This window comes from Hoplias malabaricus, chromosome 15 (genome assembly GCF_029633855.1).
Source record: "Hoplias malabaricus isolate fHopMal1 chromosome 15, fHopMal1.hap1, whole genome shotgun sequence".
NCBI lineage: Eukaryota > Metazoa > Chordata > Actinopteri > Characiformes > Erythrinidae > Hoplias > Hoplias malabaricus.
This window is the reverse complement of record NC_089814.1, coordinates 35350454-35377863: the sequence shown is the minus strand read 5'-3', so window position 1 is coordinate 35377863 and position 27410 is coordinate 35350454. Positions and strand designations below refer to the sequence as shown.

General features: G+C 38.9%; 3 protein-coding genes across 3 annotated transcripts; all 3 read left to right on the top strand.

Moving 5' to 3' along the window:
• The first annotated feature begins 1538 nt into the window (after positions 1 to 1538).
• Positions 1539 to 3121, top strand: LOC136668930 (interferon-inducible GTPase 5-like). The gene has a single exon (XM_066646691.1). It carries the CDS (start codon positions 1539 to 1541, stop codon positions 2670 to 2672), a length of 1134 nt encoding a protein of 377 aa, XP_066502788.1. The 3' UTR covers positions 2673 to 3121.
• An 11155-nt stretch (positions 3122 to 14276) lies between these two features.
• Positions 14277 to 17250, top strand: LOC136668924 (interferon-inducible GTPase 5-like). The gene is made up of 2 exons (XM_066646678.1): positions 14277 to 14314; positions 15892 to 17250. The coding sequence occupies exon 2, from the start codon at positions 15973 to 15975 to the stop codon at positions 17104 to 17106; it is 1134 nt and encodes a 377-aa protein (XP_066502775.1). The 5' UTR covers positions 14277 to 14314; positions 15892 to 15972; the 3' UTR covers positions 17107 to 17250.
• A 5037-nt stretch (positions 17251 to 22287) lies between these two features.
• Positions 22288 to 26819, top strand: LOC136667906 (interferon-inducible GTPase 5-like). The gene is made up of 2 exons (XM_066645064.1): positions 22288 to 22324; positions 25602 to 26819. The coding sequence occupies exon 2, from the start codon at positions 25686 to 25688 to the stop codon at positions 26817 to 26819; it is 1134 nt and encodes a 377-aa protein (XP_066501161.1). The 5' UTR covers positions 22288 to 22324; positions 25602 to 25685.
• The last annotated feature ends 591 nt before the right edge of the window (positions 26820 to 27410 follow it).

The following is a 27410-nucleotide window of genomic DNA, read 5'->3' as shown; positions in this document are numbered from 1 at the left end:
TTGAGGTAATATTTAGCCTCGAACAGAAATGTGTTGAACGTTGTTGAGGTGATATTTAGCCTCGAACAGAAATGTGTTGAACGTTGTTGAGGTAATATTTAGCCTCGAACAGAAATTTGTTGAACGTTGTTGAGGTAATATTTAGCCTCGAACAGAAATGTGTTGAACGTTGTTGAGGTAATATTTAGCCTCGAACAGAAATTTGTTGAACGTTGTTGAGGTAATATTTAGCCTCGAACAGAAATGTGTTGAACGTTGTTGAGGTGATATTTAGCCTCAAACAGAAATGTGTTGAACGTTGTTGAGGTGATATTTAGCCTCGAACAGAAATGTGTTGAACGTTGTTGAGGTGATATTTAGCCTCAAACAGAAATGTGTTGAACGTTGTTGAGGTGATATTTAGCCTCGAACAGAAATGTGTTGAACGTTGTTGAGGTGATATTTATCATAGTCTCTCCTTTATGTTTGGAGTCGTTTTCGTGACCCAGCCTTTTGTTTTCTACTATATATTTAACAAACAGAAAGTCAGTCCCTATAATGACACAAATACACAGACAAATATCACCGTTACTCAAAATAAACGAGGCTGTGAATTAGTTAGAGCAACATTTTATCAGTCGGACCCTTCAAGAAATGTAAGTCAGTAATAAATATCTAGTTCCCAGCAATGCCCTGTTCCTTTATCTAGTATAGATTAATTGGTTGATAAAATGTTAAGGTGCTTGGTTTTTAGAAATGTTCTAAAAATTAAATGTCTTGTTGCTTTCAGGTCAACAAGTTGCTTTAATGTCATCTAAACAGGGTGCTTCAGTTTTGTAGCTTTACATGGACAGAAAATAATAGGCTCTCCATGATCATACACACACTGTCAGCAACTGACAAGATAAACTATTTTTATAGTTTATTATTATTTGTTATTATTGTAAGCAAAGAAATTGATATGAAGCACCAAAATTTCTCCAGATATTCCAATGACAAGGGTATGTATTTTCCTTCTTTTTGAAAAGCGAGAAAAACCTCTGTGACAATGGCTATATGGCTAATGGCCGTTCAGCTAAACTAGGCTTGTCTAGTTTCTCTTTGCTCATGTTGTTTATAAAATTTGAGTGTGAAGAGCCTTTCAAGGTATAAAAATCCATGACTCACACTTAAGGTTCTTTACCCATTTAAACAAATTAGCAAAAATGGTTTTTTATGGAACCAAAAGTTGTTTTTCCATGGCATCGCTCAAAGAACCCTTTGTGGCACCTTTATTTTTAACAGTGCACGAACAGTCAAGCAACTGCCTGGAATACTCCCCCAACACCTGGGAGCCTCTGGGAGCTGTGTAGATATTTTCGATTATAAATATGGGTCTATCCTTAGAAAGGTATTCAATATGTTAATGTTTATTTTCCACATGTACAGGGCATGTTGCAAAAATTGTAAACCTACACTTGTTCCATTTTTACAGGGCGTGTTGCTTGGACATCAACAATTGTGACACAGAACTGTTTTTAAAAGTTTAAGGATTGAATTATCTTGACTTTACCACAACAATGGAGAGCCAAAGATCTGACATAAATGAAGCAATTGAAGCATCTGGAGAAGCCACTTTGGAACAGGCAAACAAAAAAGCTAAAGAGAAGATTGACAGTTTCTTTAATGTCAGACTTGACATTGCTGTAACTGGAGAGACCGGGTCAGGAAAGACATCTTTCGTCAATGCACTCAGAGGTCTGAAGGACAATGATGAAGATGCCGCTCCAACTGGAGTTACTGAGACCACTACTGAACCAACTGATTACAAAAATCCCACAATGCCAAATGTGACACTGTGGGACCTGCCAGGAATCGGAAGCCCTGAGTTCAAGGCAAAGACATATCTTAAAAACGTCAAGTTTGACCGGTATGATTTCTTCCTCATTGTGTCATCAGGAAGATTCAGAGACAATGACATCACACTGGCTAAAGAGATCAAGAAAAAGAAAAAGCAGTTTTACTTCATTAGATCAAAGATAGACCATGATGTTCAAAGTGAAAAAAGAAAAGGCATCAACAAAGAAGAAACTCTCTCAAAAATCAGAAGAAACTGTGAGGAAGAATTGAAGGGAATTGGGAATTCCAACATTTTCCTCATATCCTCTTGGGATATGTATGAATTTGATTTTGAGAAGCTCATTGACACATTGGAGTCTGAACTCCCAGAACATAAGCAAAATGCTTTACTGCAGTCAGTGCCTGTCTGCTCTGTGGCTATACTGGAGGGGAAAGTGAAAATGTTTCACAAAATAGCGTGGGCTCTAGCTCTTATCTCAGGAGCAATCGCAGTGGCTCCAGTGCCCGGTCTGTCATTCTCATCTGACATGGCCATGGTGGGGTCTTTCTTCACAAGCTGCTACCACTCCTTTGGTCTTGATCATAAATCACTAGAAAGGCTCTCGGAACTAGTGAACAAACCTCATCTGAAGTCCCTAGAAATGTCCCCACTTGTACAAGAACTTACTCAAATGTCCTCTATCAGACTGGGAGCGTCTGCTTTAGGGGAGTATCTGTGTAGTCTGCTGCCTGTTGCAGGAAGCGCTGCAGCTGCAGCAATATCTTTCACCACCACACGTGAGGTCCTCCTGAAAGGACTGGATGCATTAGCAGAAGAAGCGAGGAAGGTGCTGAGAGAGGCAGGGTTAGAGTAATGAAGGGAGTTTATTCTCATGCCAGAAATCATTAAATGAAAAACAGCTTTGACTTTTACACAGTACGATAGTGAACGATTCCCAGATATTTTTGTAGTGTTATCTATCGGTGAAAATTTTTACTATTTTTTTTTTTTTTTTACATTTCCTAATGTTATATTATACAATAAAATATATATATATATTTCCTGAATGTCTATTTACAAGAACATTGTAATTAATGTGGATTTTAAATGTCTGGTTTCCTTTGTTGGATGAGGAATCAAATAATTCAATAAGACACAACAAAGTATTCCTGTAATAGTTAATAATCTCATGACCGTTTCTCTCTGCTCTTAAATGCATTGCTTTGAAAAGTCATCTTTGTTCAGTTTATGGGCTTAAGTTTAGCTTTAAGAATTATTTCCTGTTCATTCATGTTAGTTAATGCTTTTTTTAAATACCATAACCCATGTCTGCGTTTTCAGTTATAGCACTTGCTGTAAATTAGGTGATAACAGACTCTTGTTGGATGCTGAATTATGGATGTTGTATATTTTAATAAATTCTTCCAGTCAGTCTGTGAAAATAAATAAAGGTATATTTTCACAAGATATTGTCTACAATATTTTTGTTTATATTAGAACATATTATTAATTCATGTTAAATTAGCTTTTCATACTCATGTTTAAAAAAATGTATTAGCAGTCTGAGCTAAAGACAAATCAAAGCTAGGCAAGTTCATTTTTAATAGTATATTTCATACACTGTAGTCATTCAAAGTGCTTTATAAATTAGGAAAAACAAAAGAACAGATACATAAAAATAGAAATAAAAACATTAAGATATTCTTAAAACAAATGGACAAATATGGTTTAAAAATTCAAAATTGAATTAAATTACAAACTAAGACACAAAATTCAAATTAAAATGCATTAGAAGAGTGGAGTATCACCCCGGTCTGACACTTACTCATGATATAGTCACATGTATAGGAGACTGCAATTCGTGACATAGTCACATATTTTATGCGACAATATCACGATCATAAGTGAATGGGCAATTACCATACAAACCGTCATATCAGTGCCCCGTAACTACTGTAGTGACAGTAACACGAAAATTCCTCATTAAGGCGTCATTACCATCCGTTAATACCACTGTCTTATTTTTATTCATGGAAAATATAACATTACTAATTCATTATTTGCTAAAATATCGACGCCAATAATGGCTAGAGAAATGTCCTTTCAGTATTAACCTTTTGATAATTAGTCAAAATAACGTTAAGTGAAAGAAATGTTCTCGTTAGAGTTAAAGCTAAAGTAGGAAACCAATAATAAGCATTGCTCAGGAGAAATATTATACGCCTTTGTTGGAATAACAACCTATGTTGTGTAATTTGCATTATGCCTTTTTCTATGTTATGAGTGATGATGCCTGTAATGAGGAAGAGTTTTCTGTCACTGTTGCATAGTGTTGCATTCACTTATGATCGTGATATTGTTGCATAAAATGTTGAAAATATGCCACTATGTCACAAATTGCAATCTCCTATATATGTGACTATATCACGAGTAAGTGTGAGACCGGGTTGGCAGTATTATGGTGAAACAGAAGAAAATAAAAAGTAGATATATGAATGTATGAGAATAAAATAGAGGGTAAAGTGCAGGACAAGCTATTAACCATTTCAACACAACAAACTAAACTATTATTTTTTCTACATTTTGTGTGAGTTAGCATGTGAACATGTTAGCTTATCCACTAGCACACCATGTGAGCCTAACTCTACAGTTAGCTGTTGTTGTGATTGTGGTTGTTATTTGCTTACTGTGTCGCCCTCTACTGACCGAAGGCTAAACTGGCACATTCATTTACAAATGTAGTTGTGGAGTAGCATTGTAGTGATCAAAAGGTAAATTGGTGTTTAGATACTTATGAAATTTCAGACCCTTGTGAGTAGATCCAGCCTAAAGTTGCTAGGTCCAGCATACAATAGTTCTTTTTATTAATTAAATTTTTTTTTTTAAATACACATAACCTGGGGAAAAAGTTTATTTCATCTCACCTTATCTCATCTCTCATTCCCTTAATCCATTTCATAGTCCAGGTGGCTCTGTCCTCTGCAGCTTCCTCTAACCCCTGCTGGAGAACCTCCAAATGTCCTTAGGCCAGGCAGGAAATACAACACCTTCTGTCTGTCCTTAATTCATTCATTGTCTGTAACCATTGTTCCAGTTCAGGTTTGCGGTGTATCCAGAGCCTACCTGGGAACACACCCTGGAGGGGGCACCAGTCCTTCACAGGGTGACACACATCACCTACCAATCTACCTACCAATGTGTGTTTTTGGACCATGTGAGGAATCCGGTGCAACCAGTTTGGGTGAAACCCACGCAGACACCGAGAGAACACACACCTGGAGAGGGGCTTGAATCCACAATCCCAGGACTCTGGAGCTGTGACAGTGTAGTGTATATGATAAATGTGTATTAATTTCTAATAAGACATTTTGACTTTCTGAAGATGTGATTTTAAATACCCAAGCTTTCGCTAGTTTTCAGAGACATCTCCAAACCTTAATTCCCATTGGTTTAAAACAATTTGAAGTTACATATGTGCACAACTGTTTGAAATTAATCCCGTTTTGACAATCAAAATAGACTAAATTACATGTGTTTAAAGTCATTTTTGTTTTATATGAATTTATGTAGGACCAAGGAAGCCACATACTATGTGTGTAGTTGGTTACTAATTTTGTAAAACTTGGTGTGTCTGAATGATGTAACTTTGTGTTAACATAATCGTATATTGCAAAGTATGATTCAGAATCCTGAGATATTCATTCACCAGGGATGGTCAAGTCTTTGTCTTGTCAAGTGTCATAAATTTTATGTGATGTCACCACCAAGGTACAGGAAGCAGCCAATCAGGAACAAGAGAGGCTCTTATCCAATCGGTATTAAAGGTGGGTTTTCTAAAACCTGGTAAAAGCCAGTCACACACCACACTTAGTCGGCTCACTCTTTTAACACTCCTCTGAAACACACTCTTTGAGAATTTTGGAGAGGAAGACGTTTTTCTGAAGAACGTCTCTCTCCTGCTTCCAGCAGACAATGCTTCTCAGATAGGGTAGTCAGAGAGCTCCCCTGCTCTGCAGACGTCTTTGCAGGTGCAGGCTCTCTCATGGCTTTCTTCAACGGTCTTGGGCACCTCATGGTCCAGAAAGAACAGACTTTTCTATTTAAATTTTTATCTCTAATAGAAAACTATAGTTAGAAGAGCTATAGTTTACTTCCAGCAAAAATTCAATGCCACATCCAGAGCATTGGAGGAGACTAGACCTCTGACCCTCAAAAGGATGACAACGCCTCCGGACCAGTGATGGAGAAGGCTGCACGCACCCTCAGAAGAGACCTGCATGGGTGTGTCTCTCTTTCACAAGGCAGCAGATCAATGATGACGGAGAATCCCCAAAGAGATCTTCAAAACGCCACCAGCTCCAACAGCTGTGTCTGAAAGTCTCAAGAGAAAAGGAAAGCCCGTGTCTGCAACGCTACAAGGCCCACGCAGGAAAGCACCGCGCGTCAGCGACATGCTCCCTGCTATCTCGTCCATCTCCGTTTTGAACAGGGAGAAAAAAGGAACGCCCGCAGCTGCAACCTACAAGGCCCGCGTCTGCAATTCTCCAGGAAGTCGTGCCGGAAGGCACTGTCAGCGACATGCTCCTTGTCCATCTCCGGATACGTAAGGTCACATGGTCTCATGTCTCTCATGGCTCATGGGTTAGTATTGAAATGCTTGCCGGGGTAAACAAAAGCCTTTCTTAGAACTTAGGGTAATAATTATCATAGAGAAATTCCCTCATATATTAATCTCCCTGTTCCCTCATGTATCGCTGTAATCCATTTCATTATATGAATGTCTAGTTAATATTCATTATTTGATATTACAATTAATAAACCAGTTGTGTGATAAAACCAATCCTTGGTTATTTGTCTGTGTGTGCACCTTTCTTGTATGGAATTTTAACTTCTAGTTCAGATTCAATTTCAAAGTCAAGAACCCACGGCGGGTCAATGAGCATAATTCATTAATAATAGTTAATTCTAGCTAATTCTGCTGTATAATATGTGAAGATGGCCTTCTTATCTAAGCTAAGATTAGACAGGTGAAGACATAAATTATTAGTTAATGGCTCCCAAACATGGAGCTTAGCAAAATGAATTAAATAATTAATTATTAATAAAATAATAATTAATTATCATTGACTCCGCTATGTAGTGCTTATGTCACCGCAAAGTGTGCATACTATTTCCGCTACATATTATTTTATTGGTGCCCAACGTGGGGCTTTGATTAATAATCGTGATCAGAAGTTATGATTCCTGTACAAGAAAATTACACACCAATAAGTTAAGCGCAGCCTTGTGCTTCAGCGATAAGAGTGGCCTGTTGAAGAGATACAGGCCACCACTGGTTCCTCCCAACCTTAATCCCCTCTAATTCATAACTAGGACCTGTTCCTAAATTAAGCCTTGAATGTGAGCGATGATTGTCATTTCACTGTTGTTTTGACTTAATGATTAGTGTGAACACGCTTTTCATTCGTGAAATTATTAGGATGCCGCTGTGCGCCTAATTGTGAAGTAACACTGTGGGTTTGTCAGCTGTGCTGCGTCACTGTTTAATCACCTGCATGAAAAGCGTATGACACACTCGTGAGAGGTTGACGTAATCACTGCGCGTGAATCTCCATGTATGTGTTCTGAATCTGCAAATTCCAGCTTTTGATCTGCAAATTTTGTACCTCTGATATACGGCTTGTTAAAATATGTTTATAAATGCAGGAATTGTTTGTGAGAAGCGTTGATTCAACCCATAAGTATTGAGACCACGAATTTCGCGCTCATAATTACACGCAGAATCTCGTGCCTTGAATTTGTAAAACAACATGAATAGTGAACTCGCTCTAAAGCGGCCCAAACAAAGGACCCTGATTTGTTTTAAGACTGGCAATGGTGTGTTTTCCCTTCAGTGTCCGAACTGGAATGGTTTAAATTACGCCAAACCAGTGAACCTACCCCAGGGGGAGGAGTTAAGTAAATAAGGTGTCGCCACTGACCCATCCCTGGAAACAACAGGAGCCCTGTGGCTGACTTGTGCTATTGCAACTGAAGTCAATTTATGGTGCCCCCTTTCGTATGACTTGCGCTACTGCATGTAAAATTTCTCTGGTGCACCCTTGTGTATGACTTGTGTAAGTGCAATTTAATTAAAAGCAGTTGTCTTTCATAGAGTATAGTAAATTCACATAGAAATTGTAAGTTTTATTTGTTGTACTGCTTCTATCCGTTACTCAGTCTTCCATAAGTGGAAGTAAACAATTACTGATTATAAAATCTATATTGGTTGAGGTGAAATAAATTAAAACTGCATATCTTATTAAACATTAATTAGTATTAAATCTGACACACAACCCAGTCACCAAGCATCAGTGGTAAGACATTAGGCTGAGGTGTATTTGTAATTAGCAAGCTCAACTGGAGCCACAGTGTCAGAATATACAGCCATGATCCACAGCGCTGAGCCGTCTCACATGGCAAATATGATGTCACAATTAATGGCCCTCCATTTAATGGAGAAACCTAAAGGTGAGGCCTTAATATGAAGGTAGCCAGCCAAATGGCTACACTAGCAATAGAAAAACGCAAACACACGTTCCAGGATATAGAATTAGAAGCAGTAAAAACACAAATGATGAGCCCAGAAATGGAGAACATCAGAAATGCTCACAGAGAGCCTGATCATTTAACGGCACTGCATGCAAAAACAGCAGAACTTGCTGCAGTCAAAGATGAACTCCAATTGTCTCAGCACCTGCAGTCAGAGACAGAAAGCAAGCTAAACATTTCTAAAGCAGAGCTAGAGAAGGTTCGCTCAAAGCTACTTAGCAACCAACAGAGAACCACTCACATTCATAGGGAGCTGCAGAATCCAAAGTCCACAGGTATCCCTGAGTCACCTTTCCCAGCACCAACAGCCTAGGGTTTGCAGCATGTCCAGACACCTTGTCTAACAAACAGCTGCGTGACCTAGCACTCAAAGGCTTTTTAAAAGACCAACAAACTTTAAATCAACAGCCAGAAATCCCACAAAATTTTAATTGTTACATTCAGCCTTCCCCCATGGAGCTAGACGAAGCCCCTAGGGCTGAATCATGGTATCCAAAACCTGCTCCATCTCACAGGCTTACAGAAAATCAGGGGAATAATAAACCTTTACAATCCAATAGGAGTTCTCCTCACTCCAGTCCTCACTGGTCAGGTGAAACTCAACATCACTCAAACCCGTGTTAATCAGTTAATGTCAGGGCACCCTCAGAATAAATTCCCAGCCAGTAGGCATGAGAATCCAGCACCCAATGGAAATATGTTGGACCACGGATGGCCCCAACACTCTCACACACATGACAAAACCCTAGATAAATGCCCCTGTCCTAACTCGACTAACGAGAACAGGGATGAGAAATGGCACCAGTGCGAAAGCTCAGATGATGCGAATGAGTCTGAAGTATCTGGAATTAGCACAGAAATTCCAGTAATCGCTGAACAGGTGTTTTCGCACCTGTGTAAAGAGGAGCGTCAGACAGCTGACCTCTTCTCAGACACCTCAGGGGAAACTGAGCATGTCCCAAGGACCCCTACAATTCAGACTTGCACGTCTGACCAATTTAATAAGGGGGGGTGAAAATCAGACTCCTCTTAATGTCACGGTTGTTCAAGGTGATCCACCTGCACCACAGTTCCTGGGCCATTTAACAGAAAAGGGGGGTGCTCATAGATTAAACCTGACCACAGTCCTGGAAAAGAGGCTTGTACAAGAAGCTCTCTTGGACACTGCATCAGACATCACTCTGATGTCATCCACACTCTTTGATGAAGTGTGGGCTGCAGCAGACCACACCCGACAGATATTACAGTTACAAAACTGTTCCCTCCAAATTGTGCCTTATTCATACACTGGTATCAAAATACAGTCTGTGGCAAGAGTGCTCATAACGATAGGACCCATAAGTCTGGTCCATCCTGTATATGTGTCTCCTATTGAAAACATGCTCTTCCTTATTGGCAAGGACCCGCTCAACAGGCTTGAGCCACTGGTTGACTTCAAGTGTTTGAAAATCTGGGCCCAGGTTCACAAACTCCTATCCATCTCACACTCACATCACCTTGAAGCTCAGTCCTGTCACCTAAACACCAGGTCCACAGAGACTACTAACACACTACACACTCCAACAATGACAAAGGATGTCATGAGCCAGAGAATCTCAGCTCATGATGAACAAATGACTGTCCACACAATAACAGTCCCTTTTGCTAACACCCATTCGGATCCCAAATGGCCTCCAGAAAGAGATGAAATAAAAGACCTGACAAACCAGGGTAACCACAAAAACATCCAATGTGATATTGATTCCATTCAATTCCCAAGTGCAGGACAAAAAGGGAAACATCACATAGTCCAGCAAAATACATACAGCACACAACAGGATAGGGACAGCTTGCAAAAGTCCTCAGAGCCGCATTTGCAATCAACCAGCAGAGACTGGAAAAGAGCAAAAAGGGGATGCAAAAATAGTTATGACCAAAATGTGTTCCGTGAAAGGCTGAAAAGGGGGGACAAGTTGCAAAAGTACATCTCAGTTAAACTGGCCCAAAAGTCCATGAAAAGTGAGAAACAAGCTCATAAGTTCCTGCCACATGAGTCAGACCCACACAGTGTCCTAAATCTTTCCGCCACCATTCATCCTCTGTTCAGGAATGTGAATAAAGATCAGCAAAGCGCTGACTTCAAATGGGATCCTCACAACCAGATGGAACCTCACCAAATCACCATGAGACTTGTAGGGAACAACAACACCCTTGTTAAGTCATAAAGAGTAGCAGACACCCAGAATATCTTTTATGGTGTTAATTGTCAGCTTCCACAACTGAGTATAAAAAAACCCACAAAAAACCAACAAAGTTTCATCTGTACTCACATTGCGTCTGCTTGATAAAGAAATCCGTGGTATATCAATCTAGAAGTAGAATTCTAATTTCTACTTTAAGCATTATATTCCATTCTAGCTTGTATATCGGCGTCCGTCACTATGCACAGCTAATTCATTAAGCCACGACAAAGTATTCAAAAGGGGGCAGTCATCACACAGAGTACTGCTTTAAATTTTTTTAACTGGAAAATTTAGTTTTATTTGTTTCTTCAGTAAGCTTAGGTGACAACGCTCACATTCAATGCCGAACAGGCTTCTGCCCACTAGGTAATTTAAATCAGTGTTCTCAGTAGTTAGCTCAACTATAGATGCATTCTGCTTATCCAGTAATTGTCACTAGGGCAAAGATTATTGAAAGTATTTGCATGGATAACTACCCCTGAAAATCTTCTTTGATAACAATAACATTTCCTAGCTTACAGACACTCTTAAAATAAGGTGAACACTGGTACCAGCTTACATACTGGATCCAATAAAGGATTATTCCCATATGATTATTCATTATTTAATCATCTCCATATTGTTGGTCCGTTGCTTTCAGAAGGAAAACATCAAACCAAAAGGGGGGATATGTATTAGAGATGAATAGGTTATTAATTTTTAATTAAAGAAATTATACTTTTTGGGACTTAATATGCTGAAAGTTATCTTAATATGCAGAAAGATATTTCTTCTATCTCAGTCACTCTTCTCATCACACAATCCCAGATGGGAATTTGAGATAACACCCAGAGAAGAGTCGTAAAGCCTTACTCCAAGGACGGTTTATGACCCAAGGTCTCCCAGGGTCAAGAGGGTAATCTTTGGTTATAGCAGAGACACTCCCAAGGATCAGTTTATGCTCTGTGTAAAACTGCTTAATTAAGAACTTCTCAAACTATAGAATTAAACCTTAATTCCCATTTGTTTAAAATGGTTTGAAGTTACATATGTGTACCACTGTGTAAAATGAATTCCATTTAGACAATCAAAATGGGTGGAATTAATTTACATGTATTTAAAATCACCTTTTTATATGAACTTATGTAGGGACCAAGGTAACTACATACTCTGAGAATTATTTAAAACATGGTTTTAAGGGCCCAGAAGTGACCTGCATGGACACGTCCTCACAAGGAGGCAGATCAGCGATGATGGAGTATTCTCACAGAGACCTTCAGAACGCCACCAGTTTCCGATGGAGCGGACGCCATGTCTCTGGCCAAGAGGGAGAAGAGGAATGCGACTGCAGTGCTCCAGGAAGCCCACCCCGGAAAGCACAGAGCGTCAGTCACATACTCCCGGCTATCTCCAGTCCATCTCCAGGGATACATAGGTTACAGGGTTTAATTTCTTTTAGCTCAGAAGTGGTGCTGAATACTTGCTGGGATAAACTTTAGTCTTTTTAGAATTTAGGGTAATTATCATAGAGAAATTCCCTCATAAATTAATCTCCCTGCTCCCTAAAAATAAAAACAAATAAACTTGCCTCATGTATCGCTGTAATCCATTTCATTCTATGAATGTTTAATCAATATTCATTATTTGATATTACATTTAATAAACCAGTTGTTTGATAAAACCAGTCCTTGGTTGTTTGTCTTTGTGTGCACATTTCTTGTATGAAATTATTACATTTAGTTCAGATTAAATTTTGGAGCCAAGAACCTACAGCGGGTAAGTTGTGTTGTGTGATTTAAAACCGGAAACGGCACGGTGGCGCAGCAGGTAGTGTCGCAGTCACACAGCTCCAGGGACTTGGAGGTTGTGGGTTCGATTCCCGCTCCGGGTGACTGTCTGTGAAGAGTGTGGTGTGTTATCCCCATGTCCTCATGGGTGTGCTCCTGTTTCCTCCCACAGTCCAAAAACACACGGTGGATTGGTGACTCAAAAGTGTGAGTTTGTGTTTTGCCCTGTGAAGGACTGGCGCCCCCTCCAGGGTGTATTCCTGTCTTGCGCCCAATGATTCGAGGTAGCCTCTGGACCCACCGCAACCCTGAACTTGATAAGCGGTTACAGATAATAAATGAAAGAATGAATAATACCGTACATGGATTCCTGTCCTTCAGCATAAAGAGCCAATCAGCATGCTGTTAATGGATAAAGCCCTGCCCTCCAGACTTAAGAACCAATCAGATTGCTGTTTATGTAAAGCAGTAAGTCAACTGCAAATACTAGTCATTAGGGACTTTATTTACATATGCATTTCTTTTTTCAAAATTATTGTTTTATTTGTGGGCGGCAAAGTGGTGCAGCAGGTAGTGTTGCAGTCACACAGCTCCAGGGACCTGGAGATTGTGGGTTCGAGTCCCGCTCCTGGTGACTGTCTGTGAGGAGTTGGTGTGTTCTCTCCATGTCTTTGTGGGTTTCCTTCTGGGTGCTCCAGTTTCCTCCCACGGTCGAAAATATACATGGTGTAGTGACATTGTGTGTGTTTTAACTTTATTTATTTATTGTTTAATTTACTTATTTTAACATCAGGTGCAAGGCTCTGGACCCCCCGCGACCCTAAATTGGATAAGCGGTTACAGAGCATGTTTTCAGAGATAACACAGGAAAAATATCTTATTTTATAAAATAATCCATGGATTTCAGTAACCTCCCAACGTCTATTCATAGCTTCCCAGGAATAAATGTCCCCAAACATGAAAAAATAAATAAAGATATATACATATGTTATACCATTTATAATTATTTCAGGTAAAAAAGGTCAAATAAACCACATGAATTGATAAATATAAAATAACTGGGGACGATTTAGTTAAAAATGAATCTATTTTTGATTGCAACCTTGTGGTTATAGTTTCCATGTTGTAAACATCCTTACATTTTCAATCCATTGTGTTATTGCGGGGGGCTGTGGTTTCAACCAGGACACTGTAATAATTTCTTTAGCATCAGAAGAAGAATTCTCAGTAAAAACTCTGAACATTTTCTACTACATCTTTTGGCAATAAACCACCAAAGTAAAACATGATGGTTCTAAAGTTAACTTTTTATCTATTCCTCTTGATCTTACCTATTTTGAGGTGTGGCCAGATTTTGATGTGATGAAAGGAGTCCTGAAGAATCTCATCTAGGGAGTTTATTTGAACTGTGTTAAATTTAACAGCAATTTTAATATAGCGCTTCAGGATTTAGCATTGTGATGGCATTTGGAATATCTCTGATAGCAGTGACATTCAGAAAATGGTCATATGAGAGAGGTGTGGCTTAAACTGGGCATTTAAGAAAAAACAAACAAACAGTGGAACCTACATAGAAATCACAGAATGATTTTATTTCTACTTTGGAAATGTAACAGGAATTGAGCATTTTCATACCTTAGAGTGATACCACAATTGTGCCTCAAACATTTTAATAAGCTCTGACATATATTTATTCACAAAATGAATATGCTTTCTCTGTTTGTTTTTTTGAGAACCAGTACCTAAATATTTTTACCTAAAATAATAGCTAAAAATAAATATCCAAGTTTGCCACAGCCATTTCTGAGCAACACTTTTTAAAAGACCATGCCCAGTTTGTAGCCACACCCACACATCAGCCAGATCCTTCTCCCAGGTGAAAGAAATAAGGGCCCATATCTTTCTGAGACCTGAAGAGGTAACATCTGATTTTGTGGGTAAGTTATTACTATTATGTTATATATTGTTCGTTTTCAACACAATGCTTTATCTTTGAGATTGACTAATCCAATGAGGGGGTCTTGGGGTTTCCTCCGGGTGCCCTGGTTTCCACCGACAGTCTAGAAACACATGCTGGTAGGTGGATTGGGGACTCTAAAGTGTCCACACTCTAATGGAATGGTGCCCCATCCAGCTTGTCTTCCTGCTTTGTGCCTAATGATTCTAGGTAGACTCCAGACACACAGAGACCCTGAACAGGACAAAGTTCTTACACAAGATTTAAAACTTAAAAGGCACAAGAGCAGTTTGACAGAAGTGGAACTGGAGAAACAGGATCTGCTAAGTCATCTCTTGTCAACAGATTCATTCGTGAAGGAAAGTTCCGACTGGAGTTACTGAACCAGATCCTTCAAATATGTAATTAGATTTATGTTGCTCTTGTGACATAGAAGAGGTCTGGCCCTCGTTAGCAGCACAACAGGAAACACGGGTTTATTTTTTGTTGATAAAACTCTCAGGCCGTATGCACACAGATATTTCTTCAGTGATGTTTATAAATAATGATCAGACTCGCTCCAGTGACAGGATCACCAGTCAGTTACCAAGAGTTCTTACTGGACTGGGAAAATCTGCTTTTAGTTACAGTGCACCAATCATTACGGTATTACTCAGTCATTTTTAAACTTTTAATTGCTGACCTCCTCTGCTCTGCGGTTGTGCAACTATTTTACTTGATTCTTCCTTCTAAATTTTTTAAGATTTGTCTTTCTTAAAGATAATTTATTCTCTTATTTCTATCTTTTTTATTATTTTACATTTACTTGATTTTAGTTAATTTTGGTTTTATTAAATGTACTTTTATAATCTGCCATCTTCTTTCATTGTATCAGTCCCTTTTTCTGTTTACTCTCAGCTATACTGTAAATGAGGTACTCAGAGGTAAAATAAAGGTTGAATGATGGCTTGTTTACAGTCTTCTGTACCTGACACACCCTCTGATTTAACTAATGTGTCTGCTATTATAACAGCTAATGTATAAACTCTGAAGAACAACAATCTTTCTAAATTAGGCTGTATGTGTATTTTCTGCTATGCTATGCTACACTAAAGGTTTATTCACTTCATAATTTAAATGAAGGAGGTAGCCCTTGTGTCCTCACAGTGATTCAACTGTACACACTGGAATGTTAATCTCTTGACACGTAAAGTAAATTAGGAAATATACAGTCGTCAATGCCACCTGGCATTCAAATAAACCACCTGGACTGGTGAGTTACCTTAAAGGGGATTCATAATGAAATTCCAGTGACTTGCTTTGGCAAAAACCTTAAATGCCAGAGCAATTGCTGTAGCAACCACCTGAAATACGGTTGTAATCATTCCGCAAAAACAGTTTCACTCTTGAATGACCAAATAGCAACAGATTAGCAACTACCTGGAATGCTCCACCAACACCTTGGAGCTGTGCAGCTATTCTGCATTTTCTTCAAACATTAATTTTTCTTGTTTAGAGATTGATCATTGTCCTTCGAAAGGTATTTAAAATGTTAATGATTATTTTCCGTTTTTATAGCGCGTGTTGCTTGGACATCAACAATTGTGGCACAGAACTGTTTTCAAAAGTCTAAGGCTCGAATTTGACTTTACCACAACAATGGAGAGCCAAAGTTCTGACATAAACGAAGCAATTCAGGCATCTGGAGAAGCCACTTTAGAACAGGCAACCAAAAAAGCCAAAGAGGAGATTAACAGTTTCTTTAATGTCAGACTTGACATTGCTGTAACTGGAGAGTCCGGGTCAGGAAAGTCATCTTTTGTCAATGCACTCAGAGGTCTGAAGGACAATGATGAAGATGCAGCTCCAACTGGAGTTACTGAGACCACTACTGAACCAACTCCTTACCAACATCCCACAATGCCAAATGTGACACTGTGGGACCTGCCAGGAATTGGAACTCCAAAGTTCAAGGCAAAGACATACCTTAAAAACGTCACGTTTGACCGGTATGATTTCTTCCTCATTGTGTCATCAGTGAGATTCAGAGAGAATGACATCATGCTAGCTAAAGAGATCAAGAAAAAGAAAAAGGTATTTTACTTTGTTAGATCAAAGATAGACCATGATGTTCAAAGTGAAAAAAGAAAAGGTATCGACAAAAAAGAGACTCTGTCAAAAATCAGAACAAACTGCGAGGAAGAATTGAAGAGAATTGGGAATCCCAACATTTTCCTCGTATCCTCTTGGGATACTTCTAAATTTGATTTTGAGAAGCTCATTGGCATATTGGAGTCTGAACTCCCACAAAATAAGCGAAATACTCTACTGCAGTTTGTGCCTGTCTGCACTGTGGCTATACTGGAGAAGAAAGTGAGAATGTTTCAGAAAATAGCGTGGGCTGCAGCTCTTTTATCAGGAGCAGTCGCAGTGGCTCCAGTGCCCGGTCTGTCATTCTCATGTGATATGAGCATTGTGGGGTCTTTCTTCACAAGTATCTACCACTCCTTTGGTCTTGATGATAAATCACTAAAAAGACTCTCGGAACGAGTGAACAAACCTCATTTGAAGTCCCTGAAAATGTCCCCACTAGTAGAAAAACTTATAAAAATATCCTCTCTCAGACTGGGAGCATCTGCTTTAGGGGAGTTCCTTTGTAGTCTGGTGCCTGCTGCAGGAAGCGCTGCAGCTGCAGTAATATCTTTCACCACCACACGTAACGTCCTCCTGAAAGGACTGGATGCATTAGCAGAAGAAGCGAGAAAGGTGCTGAGAGAGGCAGGGTTAGAGTAATGAAGGGAGATTTATTCTCATGCCAGGAATCATTAAATGAAAAAGATCTTTGACTTTTACACGGTACAATAATGAACGATTCCCAGATGTTTTTTTTTATAGTGTTATCTATCGGTGCAAATTAGGCTTATTTTTTTTAACTGATACGTCTTTTTTTATTATTATTTACATATCCTAGTGTTATATTATGAAGTCATATTTTTCATGAATGCCTAATTACAAGCACATTGTCATTAATATGAATTTTACATTTCTGGTTTCATTTGTTAGATGATGAAACAGATACTTCTATAAACCACAACAAAGCATTCCTGTAATAGTTAAAAATCTCATGAATATTTATCGCTGCTCTTAAATGCATTGCTTTGGAAAGTCATCTTTGTTCAGTTTATGGGTTTCAGTTTAGCTTTAAGAATACTTTCCTGTTTATTGATACTAGTCAATGCTTTTTTTTTAATGTCATAACCCATGTCTGCTTTTCCAGTTATAGCACTTGCTGTAAATTAGGTGGTAACAGACTCTTGTTGGATGTTGTACATTTTAATAGATTCTTCCAGCTGGTCTGTGAATAAACCTTGGCAGGGCTATCTTCATGAGATATCTGTATTTCTGTATGTCTTAGAACCTATTACTAATAAATGTAAAATATGCTCTTCATACTCATGTTTAAAAGATCCTCTGAGCTAAAGACAAATCAAAGCTATGCAAGTTCATTTTTAATAGTATTTTTCATACACTGCAGCATGGTGGCTGCAAAGGGAAAAACAAATTTACTAAAACTAAAAACACATTTACAAGCTGAGAAACACTAAAAGTGTTTTGGTCGTTTGTAAAAGTGTTCCACAGCTTGTAAACGTGTTTTAATTTTTGTAAATTTGTTTTGCCCTTCTGTGAGGAGTTTGGTGTGTTTTCCCCGTGTCTGCATGGGTTTCCTCCGTGTGCTCCGGTTTGATCCCAAAAAAACATGTTGATAGATGGATTGGCGACTCAAAATTTTCTGTAGGTGTAAGTGAATGTGTGTGTATATGTGTGTGTGTTGCCCTGTGAACGACTGGCGCCCCCTCCAGGGTGTGACCCTGCTTTGCACCCAGTGATTCCAGGTAGTCTCCGGACTCACTGTGACCCTGAACTGGATAAGGGCTTACAGAGAATGAATGAATGATTAACCCTTCTTGGCCACCGTACTGCAGTCATTCAAATTGCTTTATAAATGAAGAAATACAAAAATAATATATACATGTGTCACGCCCTCGTCCTGTCATGTCTGTTTTCCCCGCCATGTGCTCTCTTAGCACATGGCTCTGTTTGTTATTGTCCATGTCTCCGCCCTTGTCCCACCTCCTTGTCCGTCTTCCTCGTTATCTGTTTCAGGTGTGTCTTGTCTGTGTTATGTATTTAAGTTCCCTTGTCTCACTTCCTCTTGTTGGTCATTCGTTCCAATTCCCAGGTCAAGTTGTTTCTCATTCCAATTCCCAGTCTTGTTGTGTCCTTTCCCAAGTCATGTTGTGTTGCTTGATGTCGCTCAATCTGGTCTGTTTGTCTCCGTCGTGTCATGTTCTTGTTTCACTCCCTAGGTCATGTTCTCGTTTCACTCCCTAGGTCATGTTCTCGTTCTGTCTGTCTGTCTCTGTTATTAATCGTTTCATTTTCCATTGTCTTGTTGCTCCCAAGTCTGTCTGTCTCTGTTGATCCTCTTTTAGGTTTGTTCTCTGTTTAGTCCTCTGTTTATGACTCTGTCTAGCTCTCTAGTCTGTATATCCCATTAGCACTGTTTAGCACTCCATGTTTATGTTTAGTCTGTTTAGCATTCCATGTTTAGGTTTCGTCTGTGTACTAGTTTAGTTCACTTAGCTCCTTTTGTCCAAGTCTCTGTTAGCTCTCTGTTTGTTTTCTTATTATCAAAGTCTCTCTGTTTTGTTATTCTTTTTGTAAATAAAGTTCACTGTGTTTTAGCGTGTGCATCTGCCTCTGTCAGTCCTCCCTCCGTGATTCCTGACAACATGAGAATAGAAATAAAAACACTAAAATATGCTTAAATCAAATATGTTTAAAAATTGAAATTAAATTACTAACTAAGGCTACACAAAAATAAAATTAAAAGACAACAGTAAAGTGCAGTAAGAATATGTTAAACCTTAAAGGAAATGAGAAGTAGATATATGAAAATATGAGATTAAAGTGCAGTGTGAGTAGACCAAGGTATTAACCATTTCAACACAACACACTGAAAATATGAATTTTTTGTACATTTTGTGTGTTAGCATGTGAACACGTTAGCTTATCCACTAGCACACCATATGAGGCTGACTCTACGGTTGCTGAGCAGCTGTTGCTGTTGTTGTGGTTGTTATTTGCTTCCTGTGTCGCCCTCTACTGACCGAAGTCAAAACTGGCACATTCATTTACAAATGTAGTTGTTGAGTAAAATTGTAGTGATCAAAAAGTAAATGGGTGTTTAGATACTTAAGAGATTTCAGACCCTTGTGAGCAGATCAAGCCTAAACTTGTATTTATTCATTCATTCATTCATTCATTCATTCATTCATTATCTGTAACCCTTATCCAGTTCAGGGTCGCGGTGGGTCCAGACCCTACCTGGAATCATTGGGCGCAAGGCGGGAAAACACCCTGGAGGGGGTGCCAGTCCTTCACAGGGCAACACAGACACACACACACATTCACTCACACACTCACACCTACGGACAATTTTGAGTCGCCAATCCACCTACCAACATGTGTTTTTGGATTTATTTATGTATTTATTTATTTTTAAACACATAACCTGGGGAAAAAGTTTATTTCATCTCACCTCATCTCATCTCTCATTTCCTTAAGCCATTTCATAGTCTGGGTGGCTCTGTCCCCTGCAGCTTCCTCTAACTCCTGCTGAAGGACCCCCAGATATCAGATATCCTCAAGCCAAGCAGGAGTTGCCCATTCACCTACTGACGTGTTTTTGGGCCGTGGGAGGAACTGTTGCAATGAGTCAAGAGCCTACCTGTCATCACTGGGCACAAGTCAGGAACATACACTGTAGAGGGCGCCAGTCCTTTGCAATGGGGGGCACACATTCACTCACACACACACACCTATGGACACTTTGGAGTCACCAATCCACCTAACAATGTGTTTTTGGACCATGGGAGGAAACCGGTGCAACCAGTTTGGATGAAACCCATGTATACACCAAGAGAACACACACCTGGAGAGGGGCTTGAATCCACAACCCCAGGACTCTGGAGCTGTGTGACAGTGACATAACCTGCAGTGACACAGTGTGTGTGTGTGTGTGTGTGGTTTTTTTTTTTACTTTATTTTTTAATTTCATTTTTTTTACATCAGGTGCAGTCACAGAGTACAGTCATGTTTTCAGAGATAACACAGGAAAAAGTATCTTAAAATAATCCATGGATTTCAGTAACCTGCCAATGTCTAATCATAGCTTCCCAGGAATAAATGTTGATATGTCACCAAACATAAAATAAATAAAGATATATACATATTTTATATAATTTATAATTATTTCAGGTAAAAAACAGTTAAATAAACCACTGAATTGAAAAATATAAAATAACTGGGGACGATTGAAGATTAAAATGTTGTTTTGGACCGTTCTCAAAGTAATTAAAATTTAGAAAATCTCCAAAAGGTCCAAAATACACCCTCCCTCTTCGGGGAGACGTGTTTGTTCCGGAAGAGTCGCAGAAACCAGTCGAGTGAAGTTCAAAGCAAATCAAAGTATTTATTTAACAATACTGGATCCAGGAGAACAATACATGAAAACAGTCTAATGCCCTTTCCAAGTAAAGCTCTGACCTCTTCCAAATCTGACTCCACAGTTATACCCCATATGACGTATCCCCCTGCTGGTGAGACGTTTCTGGCCGATTAGCATATATTAATATGCATATTTTCACGTTAGTACTCAGGTCTTTCGCGTGCAAGTTTCACATGCATCCCTTGACCCCAAAAACATTCATCACATCTAGTCTTGACAATGGACCTTTTCTTCCCATGCCTCCTTCTCCTGGAGGAAAATTTAGAGAGTCCCTAATGGACTTCAGGGTCACCCCGTGCCCCTACACTTCAGCCGTGCTGACCAACGCTTGTGATTAATGTGAGCATGCTAAAAGCCTAAGTGCACATCTGTTCAAGGTTAGACGTTTAAGAATTTAAAAAGGTGTAAATATCACGTGAGTCATCATGCCAGTTAATCGTGCAGGATCTAAACTGTTTAAATACATGGGTAAATACTGGTTAATCATTCATGCATATAAGGTACAAGATTTCACACAATTAATATGTAGTTATAATTTCTAATCATCATTTAAAGATATTTTTCCACAAACATAAAGTAATAAAATTGTTTCCTACAACACGATTTAGTTGAAAATTGATCTATTTTTGATTGTAACTTTGCGGTTATAGTTTACATGTTGTACACATCCTTACAATTTCAATCCATTGTGTTATTGCGGGGGGCTGTTGTTTCAACCAGGAGACTGTAATAAATTCTTTAGCATCAGAACAAGATTTCTCAGTGGAAACTCTGAATGTTTTCGACTACATCTTTCGACAATAAACCACCAAAGTAAAACATGATGGTTCTAAAGTTAACTTTTTATCTATTCCTCTTGATCTTACCTATTTTGAGGTGTGGCCAAATTTTGATGTGATGAAAGGAGTCCTGAAGAATCTCATCTTGGGAGTTTATTTGAACTGTTAAATTTAACAGCAATTTCAATATAGCGCTTCAGAACTTAGCATTGTGAAGGCCTTTGGGACATCTCTGATAGCAGTGACATTCAGAAAATGGTCATATAATGAGAGAGGTGTGGTTTAAACTGGGCATTTAGGGAAAAAAAACAGAAACAGTGGAACCTACATAGAAACTACAGAATGATTTTATTTCTACTTTGGAAATGTAACAGGAATTGAGCATTTTCATACCTTACAGTGATTCCACATTTGTGCCTCAAACGGTTTAATAAGCTCTGACATATCCAAAAAATATCCAAATTTGGATATCTGGATATCATCCAGATATCCAAATATCTGAAATATCCAAGTTTGCCACAGCCAATTCTGAGCAACACTTTTTAAAGACCATGCCCACTTCGTAGCCACACCCACACATCAGCCAGATCCTTCTCCCAGGTGAAAGAAAAAGGTGCTCATATCTTTCTGAGACCTGAAGAGGTAACATCTGATTTTGAAGGTAAGTTATAACTATTATGTTATATATTGTTGGTTTTTAACACAATGCTTTATCTTTGAGATTGACTAATCCAATGAGGGGGTCTTGGGGTTGTGGGTTTGAAGCCTGCCTTAGGTGACTGTCTGTGAGGAGTGTGGTGTGTTCTCTCTGTGTCTTTGTGGGTTTCCTCTGGGTGACTGTCTGTCAGGAGTGTGGTGTGTTCTCTCTGTATCTTTGTGGGTTTCCTCTGGGTGACTGTCTGTGAGGAGTGTGGTGTGTTCTCCCTGTGTCTTTGCGGGTTTCCTGCGGGTGCCCTGGTTTCCTCCGACAGTAGGAAGGTGGAAGGTGCTGGTAGGTGGATTGGAGACTCTAAAGTGTCCACACTCTAATGGAATGGTGCCCCATCCAGCTTGTTTTCCTGCTTTGTGCTTAATGATTCTAGGTAGACTCCAGACACACAGAGACCCTGAACAGGACAAAGTTTTTACAAAAGATTTAAAAAAAAAAAAAGGCACAAGAATAGTTTGACAGAAGTGGAACTGGAGAAACAGGATCTGCTAAATCATCTCTTGTCAATGGATTCATTGGTGTGAAGGACAGTGATGAAGGTGCAGCTCCAACTGGAGTTACTGAACCAGATAGTTACAAACATCCCACAATGCTAAATGTGACACTGTGGGACCTGCCAGCAACTCTTTTTCTTGATTCTTCCTGCTAAATTCTTTTAAGATTTTTCTTTCTTAAAGATAATCCATTCTTATTTCTAGATTCGTTTTTTTTACATTAGAATGATTACTTTATTAAGATCTCAATCATTTTTTTTTCTTTTTTGTTCTTATCATTCTTTTCTTTTAGTTGTCTTTTCTATTCATCTTTACATTTCAGTTACATATTCATTTGTTTTATATTTTCTGTTTTGATTGTATTAATGTTTTTTATTGTTTTACATTTACTTGATTTTAGTTATTTTTGTTATTATTAAATATACTTTTCTAATCTGACCTCCTCTTTTATTGTATCAGTCCCTTTTTCTGTTTCCACTCAGCTATACTGTAAATGAGGTACTCAGACGTTAAATAAAGGTTGGATGATGGCTTGGTTACAGTCTTCTGTACCTGCCACACCCTCTGATTTAACTAATGTGTGTCTGCTATTATAACAGTTAATGTATAAACTCTGAAGAACAGCAATCTCTCTAAATTAGGCCGTATGTGTATTTTCTGCTATTGAGACCTAATGGTCAGTTAAATTGCACAGTTCTGGGCAAATTTAGCATCCAAGAATTGACTGATTGTGCATCAATCCATTAATTCTGCTATTTTGTACCTTCTACAGTACAACTACTAGAATGGAGAGAGAGAGTTAGCATAGTGGAAGTCAGTGAAGGGAATGAATACACACTAAAGGTTTATTCACTTCATAATTTAAATGAAGGAGGTAGCCCTTGTGTCCTCACAGTGATTGAACTGTACACACTGGAATGTTAATCTCTTGACATGTAAAGTACATAAGGAAATATATATAGGTGCTGGTCATAAAATTAGAATATCATGAAAAGTTCAAATTCAAAAAGTGAAACTTGTATATTATACTCATTCATTACACACAGACTGATATATTTCAACTGTTTATTTCTTTTAATTTGATGATTATAACTGACAACTAATAAAAACCCCAAATTCAGTATCTCAGAAAATTAGAATATTACTTAAGACCAACACAAAACATGGATTTTTAGAAATGCTGGCCAACTGAAAAGTATGAGCATGAAAATTATGAACATGTACAGCACTCAATACTTAATACTTGGGGCTCCTTTTGCCTGAATTACTGCAGCAATGCAGTGTGGCATGGAGTCCACCAGTCTGTGGCACTGCCCAGGTGTTATATGAGAGCCCAGGTTGCTCTGATAGTGGCCTTCAGCTCTTCTTCATTGTTGGGTCTGGCGTATTGCATCTTCCTCTTCACAATACTTTCTATAGGGTTAAGGTCAGGCATGAAGCATGAAGTGCTCTAAAACGTCCTGGTAGATGGCTGCGTTGACCTCGGACCTCAGAAAACACAGTGGACCAACACCAGCAGATGACATGGCACCCCAAACCATCACTGATTATGGAAACTTTGCACTGGACCTCAAGCAACATGGATTCTGTGCCTCTCCTCTCTTCCTCCAGACTCTGAGACCTTGATTTCCAAAATAAATGCAAAATGTACTTTCATCAGAGAACATAACTTTGGACCACTCAGCTGCTGTCCAGTCCTTTTTGTCTTTAGCCCAGGGGCTAGACGCTTCTGACGCTGTCTCTTGTTCAAGTGTGGCTTCACACAAGGAATGCGACAGCTGAAACCCATGTCTTGCATATGTCTGTGCGTGATGGTATTGAAGCACTGGCTCCAGCTGCAGTCCAGTCTTTGTGAATCTCCCCCACATTTTTGAATGGGTTTAGTTTCACAATTCTCTCTAGGATGTGGTTACTCCTATTGCTTGTACACTTTTTTCTATCACATCTTCTTCTTCCCTTCGCCTCTCTATTAATGTGCTTGGACACAGCTCTGTGAACAGCCAGCCTCTTTAGCAATGACCTTTTCTGTCTTGCCCTGCTTGTGTAAGGTGTCAATGGTCGTCTTTTGCACAGCTGTCAAGTCAGCCATCTTCCCCATGATTGTGCAGCCTACAGAACTAGACTGATAGACCATTTAAAGGCCTTTGCAGGTGTTTTGAGTTATTTAGCTGGTTAGAGTGTGGCACCAGGTGTCTTCAGTATTGAAATTTTTCACAATATTCTGTCAGTTACAATTATCAAATTAAAAGAAATAAACACTTGAAATATATCAGTCTGTGTGTAATGAATGAGTATAATATACAAGTTTCACCTTTGGAATGGAATTACTCTTTCATGATATTCTAATTTTAAGACCAGCACCTGTACAGTCCTCAATGCCACCATTACATTTATTCAAATAAACCACCTTTCACTGGTCAGTGACCTTAAAGGGGGACAAATTATACCAGCATTTTTAATGAAATGCCAGTGACTTGCTTTTGCAAAAGCCTTAAATGCCACAGCAGTTGCTGTAGCAACCACCTGAAATACCGTTGTAATCATTCCGCAAAAACAGTTTCACTCTTGAATGACCAGATAGCAGATTAGTAACTACCTGGAATGCCCCACCAACACCTGGGAGCTGTGCAGCTATTCTGCGTTTTCTTCAAACATTAATTTTTCTTGTTTAGTGATCGATTATTGTCCTTAGAAAGATATTTAAAATATTAATGATTGTTTTTCATTTTTACAAGGCGTGTTGCTTGGACATCAACAATTGTGGCACAGAACTGTTTTCAAAAGTCTAAGGATTGAATTAGCTTGACTTTACCACAACGATGGACAGCCAAAGATCTGACATAAATGAAGCAATTCAGGCATCTGGAGAAGCCACTTTAGAACAGGCAACCAAAAAAGCTAAAGAGAAGATTGACAGTTTCTTTAATGTCAGACTTGACATTGCTGTAACTGGAGAGACCGGGTCAGGAAAGTCATCTTTTGTCAATGCACTCAGAAGTCTGAAGGACAATGATGAAGATGCAGCTCCAACTGGATCTACTGAGACCACTACTGAACCAACTCCTTACCAACATCCCACAATGCCAAATGTGACACTGTGGGACCTGCCAGGAATCGGAAGTCCAAAGTTCAAAGCAAAGACATATCTTAAAAACGTCAAGTTTGACCGGTATGAGTTCTTCCTCATTGTGTCATCAGTGAGATTCAGAGAGAATGACATCATGCTGGCTAAAGAGATCAAGAAAAAGAAAAAGTTATTTTACTTTGTTAGATCAAAGATAGACAATGATATTAAAAGTGAAAAAAGAAAAGGCATCGACAAAGAAAAAACTCTCTCAAAAATCCGAACAAACTGTGAGGAAGAATTGAAGAGAATTGGAAATCCCAACATTTTCCTCGTATCCTCTTGGGATACGTCTGAATTTGATTTTGAGAAGCTCATTGACGCGTTGAGGTCTGGACTCCCACAAAGTAAGAAAAACACTCTACTGCAGTCAGTACCTGTCTACTCTGTGGCTATACTGGAGAAGAAAGTGAGAATGTTTCAGAAAATAGCGTGGGCTATAGCTCTTATCTCTGGAGCAATCGCAGTGGCTCCAGTGCCCGGTCTGTCATTCTCATCTGACATGGCCATTGTGGGGTCTTTCTTCACAAGCTGCTACCACTCCTTTGGTCTTGATCATAAATCACTAGAAAGGCTCTCAGAACTAGTGAACAAACCTCATCTGAAGTCCCTGAAAATGTCCTCACTAGTAGCAGAATTTATAAAAATGTCCTCTCTCAGACTGGGAGCGTCTGCTTTGGTGGAGTTCCTGTGTAGTCTGGTGCCTGTTGCAGGAAGCGCCGCATCTACAGCAATGTCTTTCACCGCCACACGTGATGTCCTCCTGAAAGGACTGGATGCGTTAGCAGAAGAAGCGAGGAAGGTGCTTAGAGAGGCAGGGTTAGAGTAATGAAGGGGAGTTTATTCTTATGCCAAAAGTTAGATCGTACAAACTGTGGAAAACACAATGTGAACGATGTACAATTCCCAAATATTTTTGTAGTGTTACCTATCAGTGCAAATCTGACAAATAAAATGTTTTAAATGATTTATCTTTTTATTATTATTATTTCCTAGTAATTCCAAGAAATAAGATTTTTTTTCCTGAATGCCTAATTACAGAAATATCGTAATTAACATTGATTTTAAATCCATCCATCCATCCATCCATTATCTGTAACCGCTTATCCAATTTAGGGTCGCGGTGGGTCCAAAGCCTACCTGGAATCATTGGACGCAAGGCGGGAATACACCCTGGAGGGGGCGAACCTATTATTAAAGACTATTAAATTTGCTTTTCATACTAAAATTTAAAAAAGAACTGAATAGCAGTCTGAGCTAAAGACAAATCAAAGCTAGGCAAGTTCATTTTTAATTGTATTTTTATACACTGCAGTCATTCAAAGTGCTTTACAAATGAGCAAATACAAAAATAACAGATACATGAGAATAGAAATAAAACCATGAAAATATGTTTAAAACAAATAGACAAATATGTTTA

Bases quoted from the DNA above. Each gene is read 5' to 3' on its own strand.
- LOC136668930 (XM_066646691.1), top strand. From the start codon at position 1,539: ATGGAGAGCCAAAGATCTGACATAAATGAAGCAATTGAAGCATCTGGA.
- LOC136668924 (XM_066646678.1), top strand. From the start codon at position 15,973: ATGGAGAGCCAAAGTTCTGACATAAACGAAGCAATTCAGGCATCTGGA.
- LOC136667906 (XM_066645064.1), top strand. From the start codon at position 25,686: ATGGACAGCCAAAGATCTGACATAAATGAAGCAATTCAGGCATCTGGA.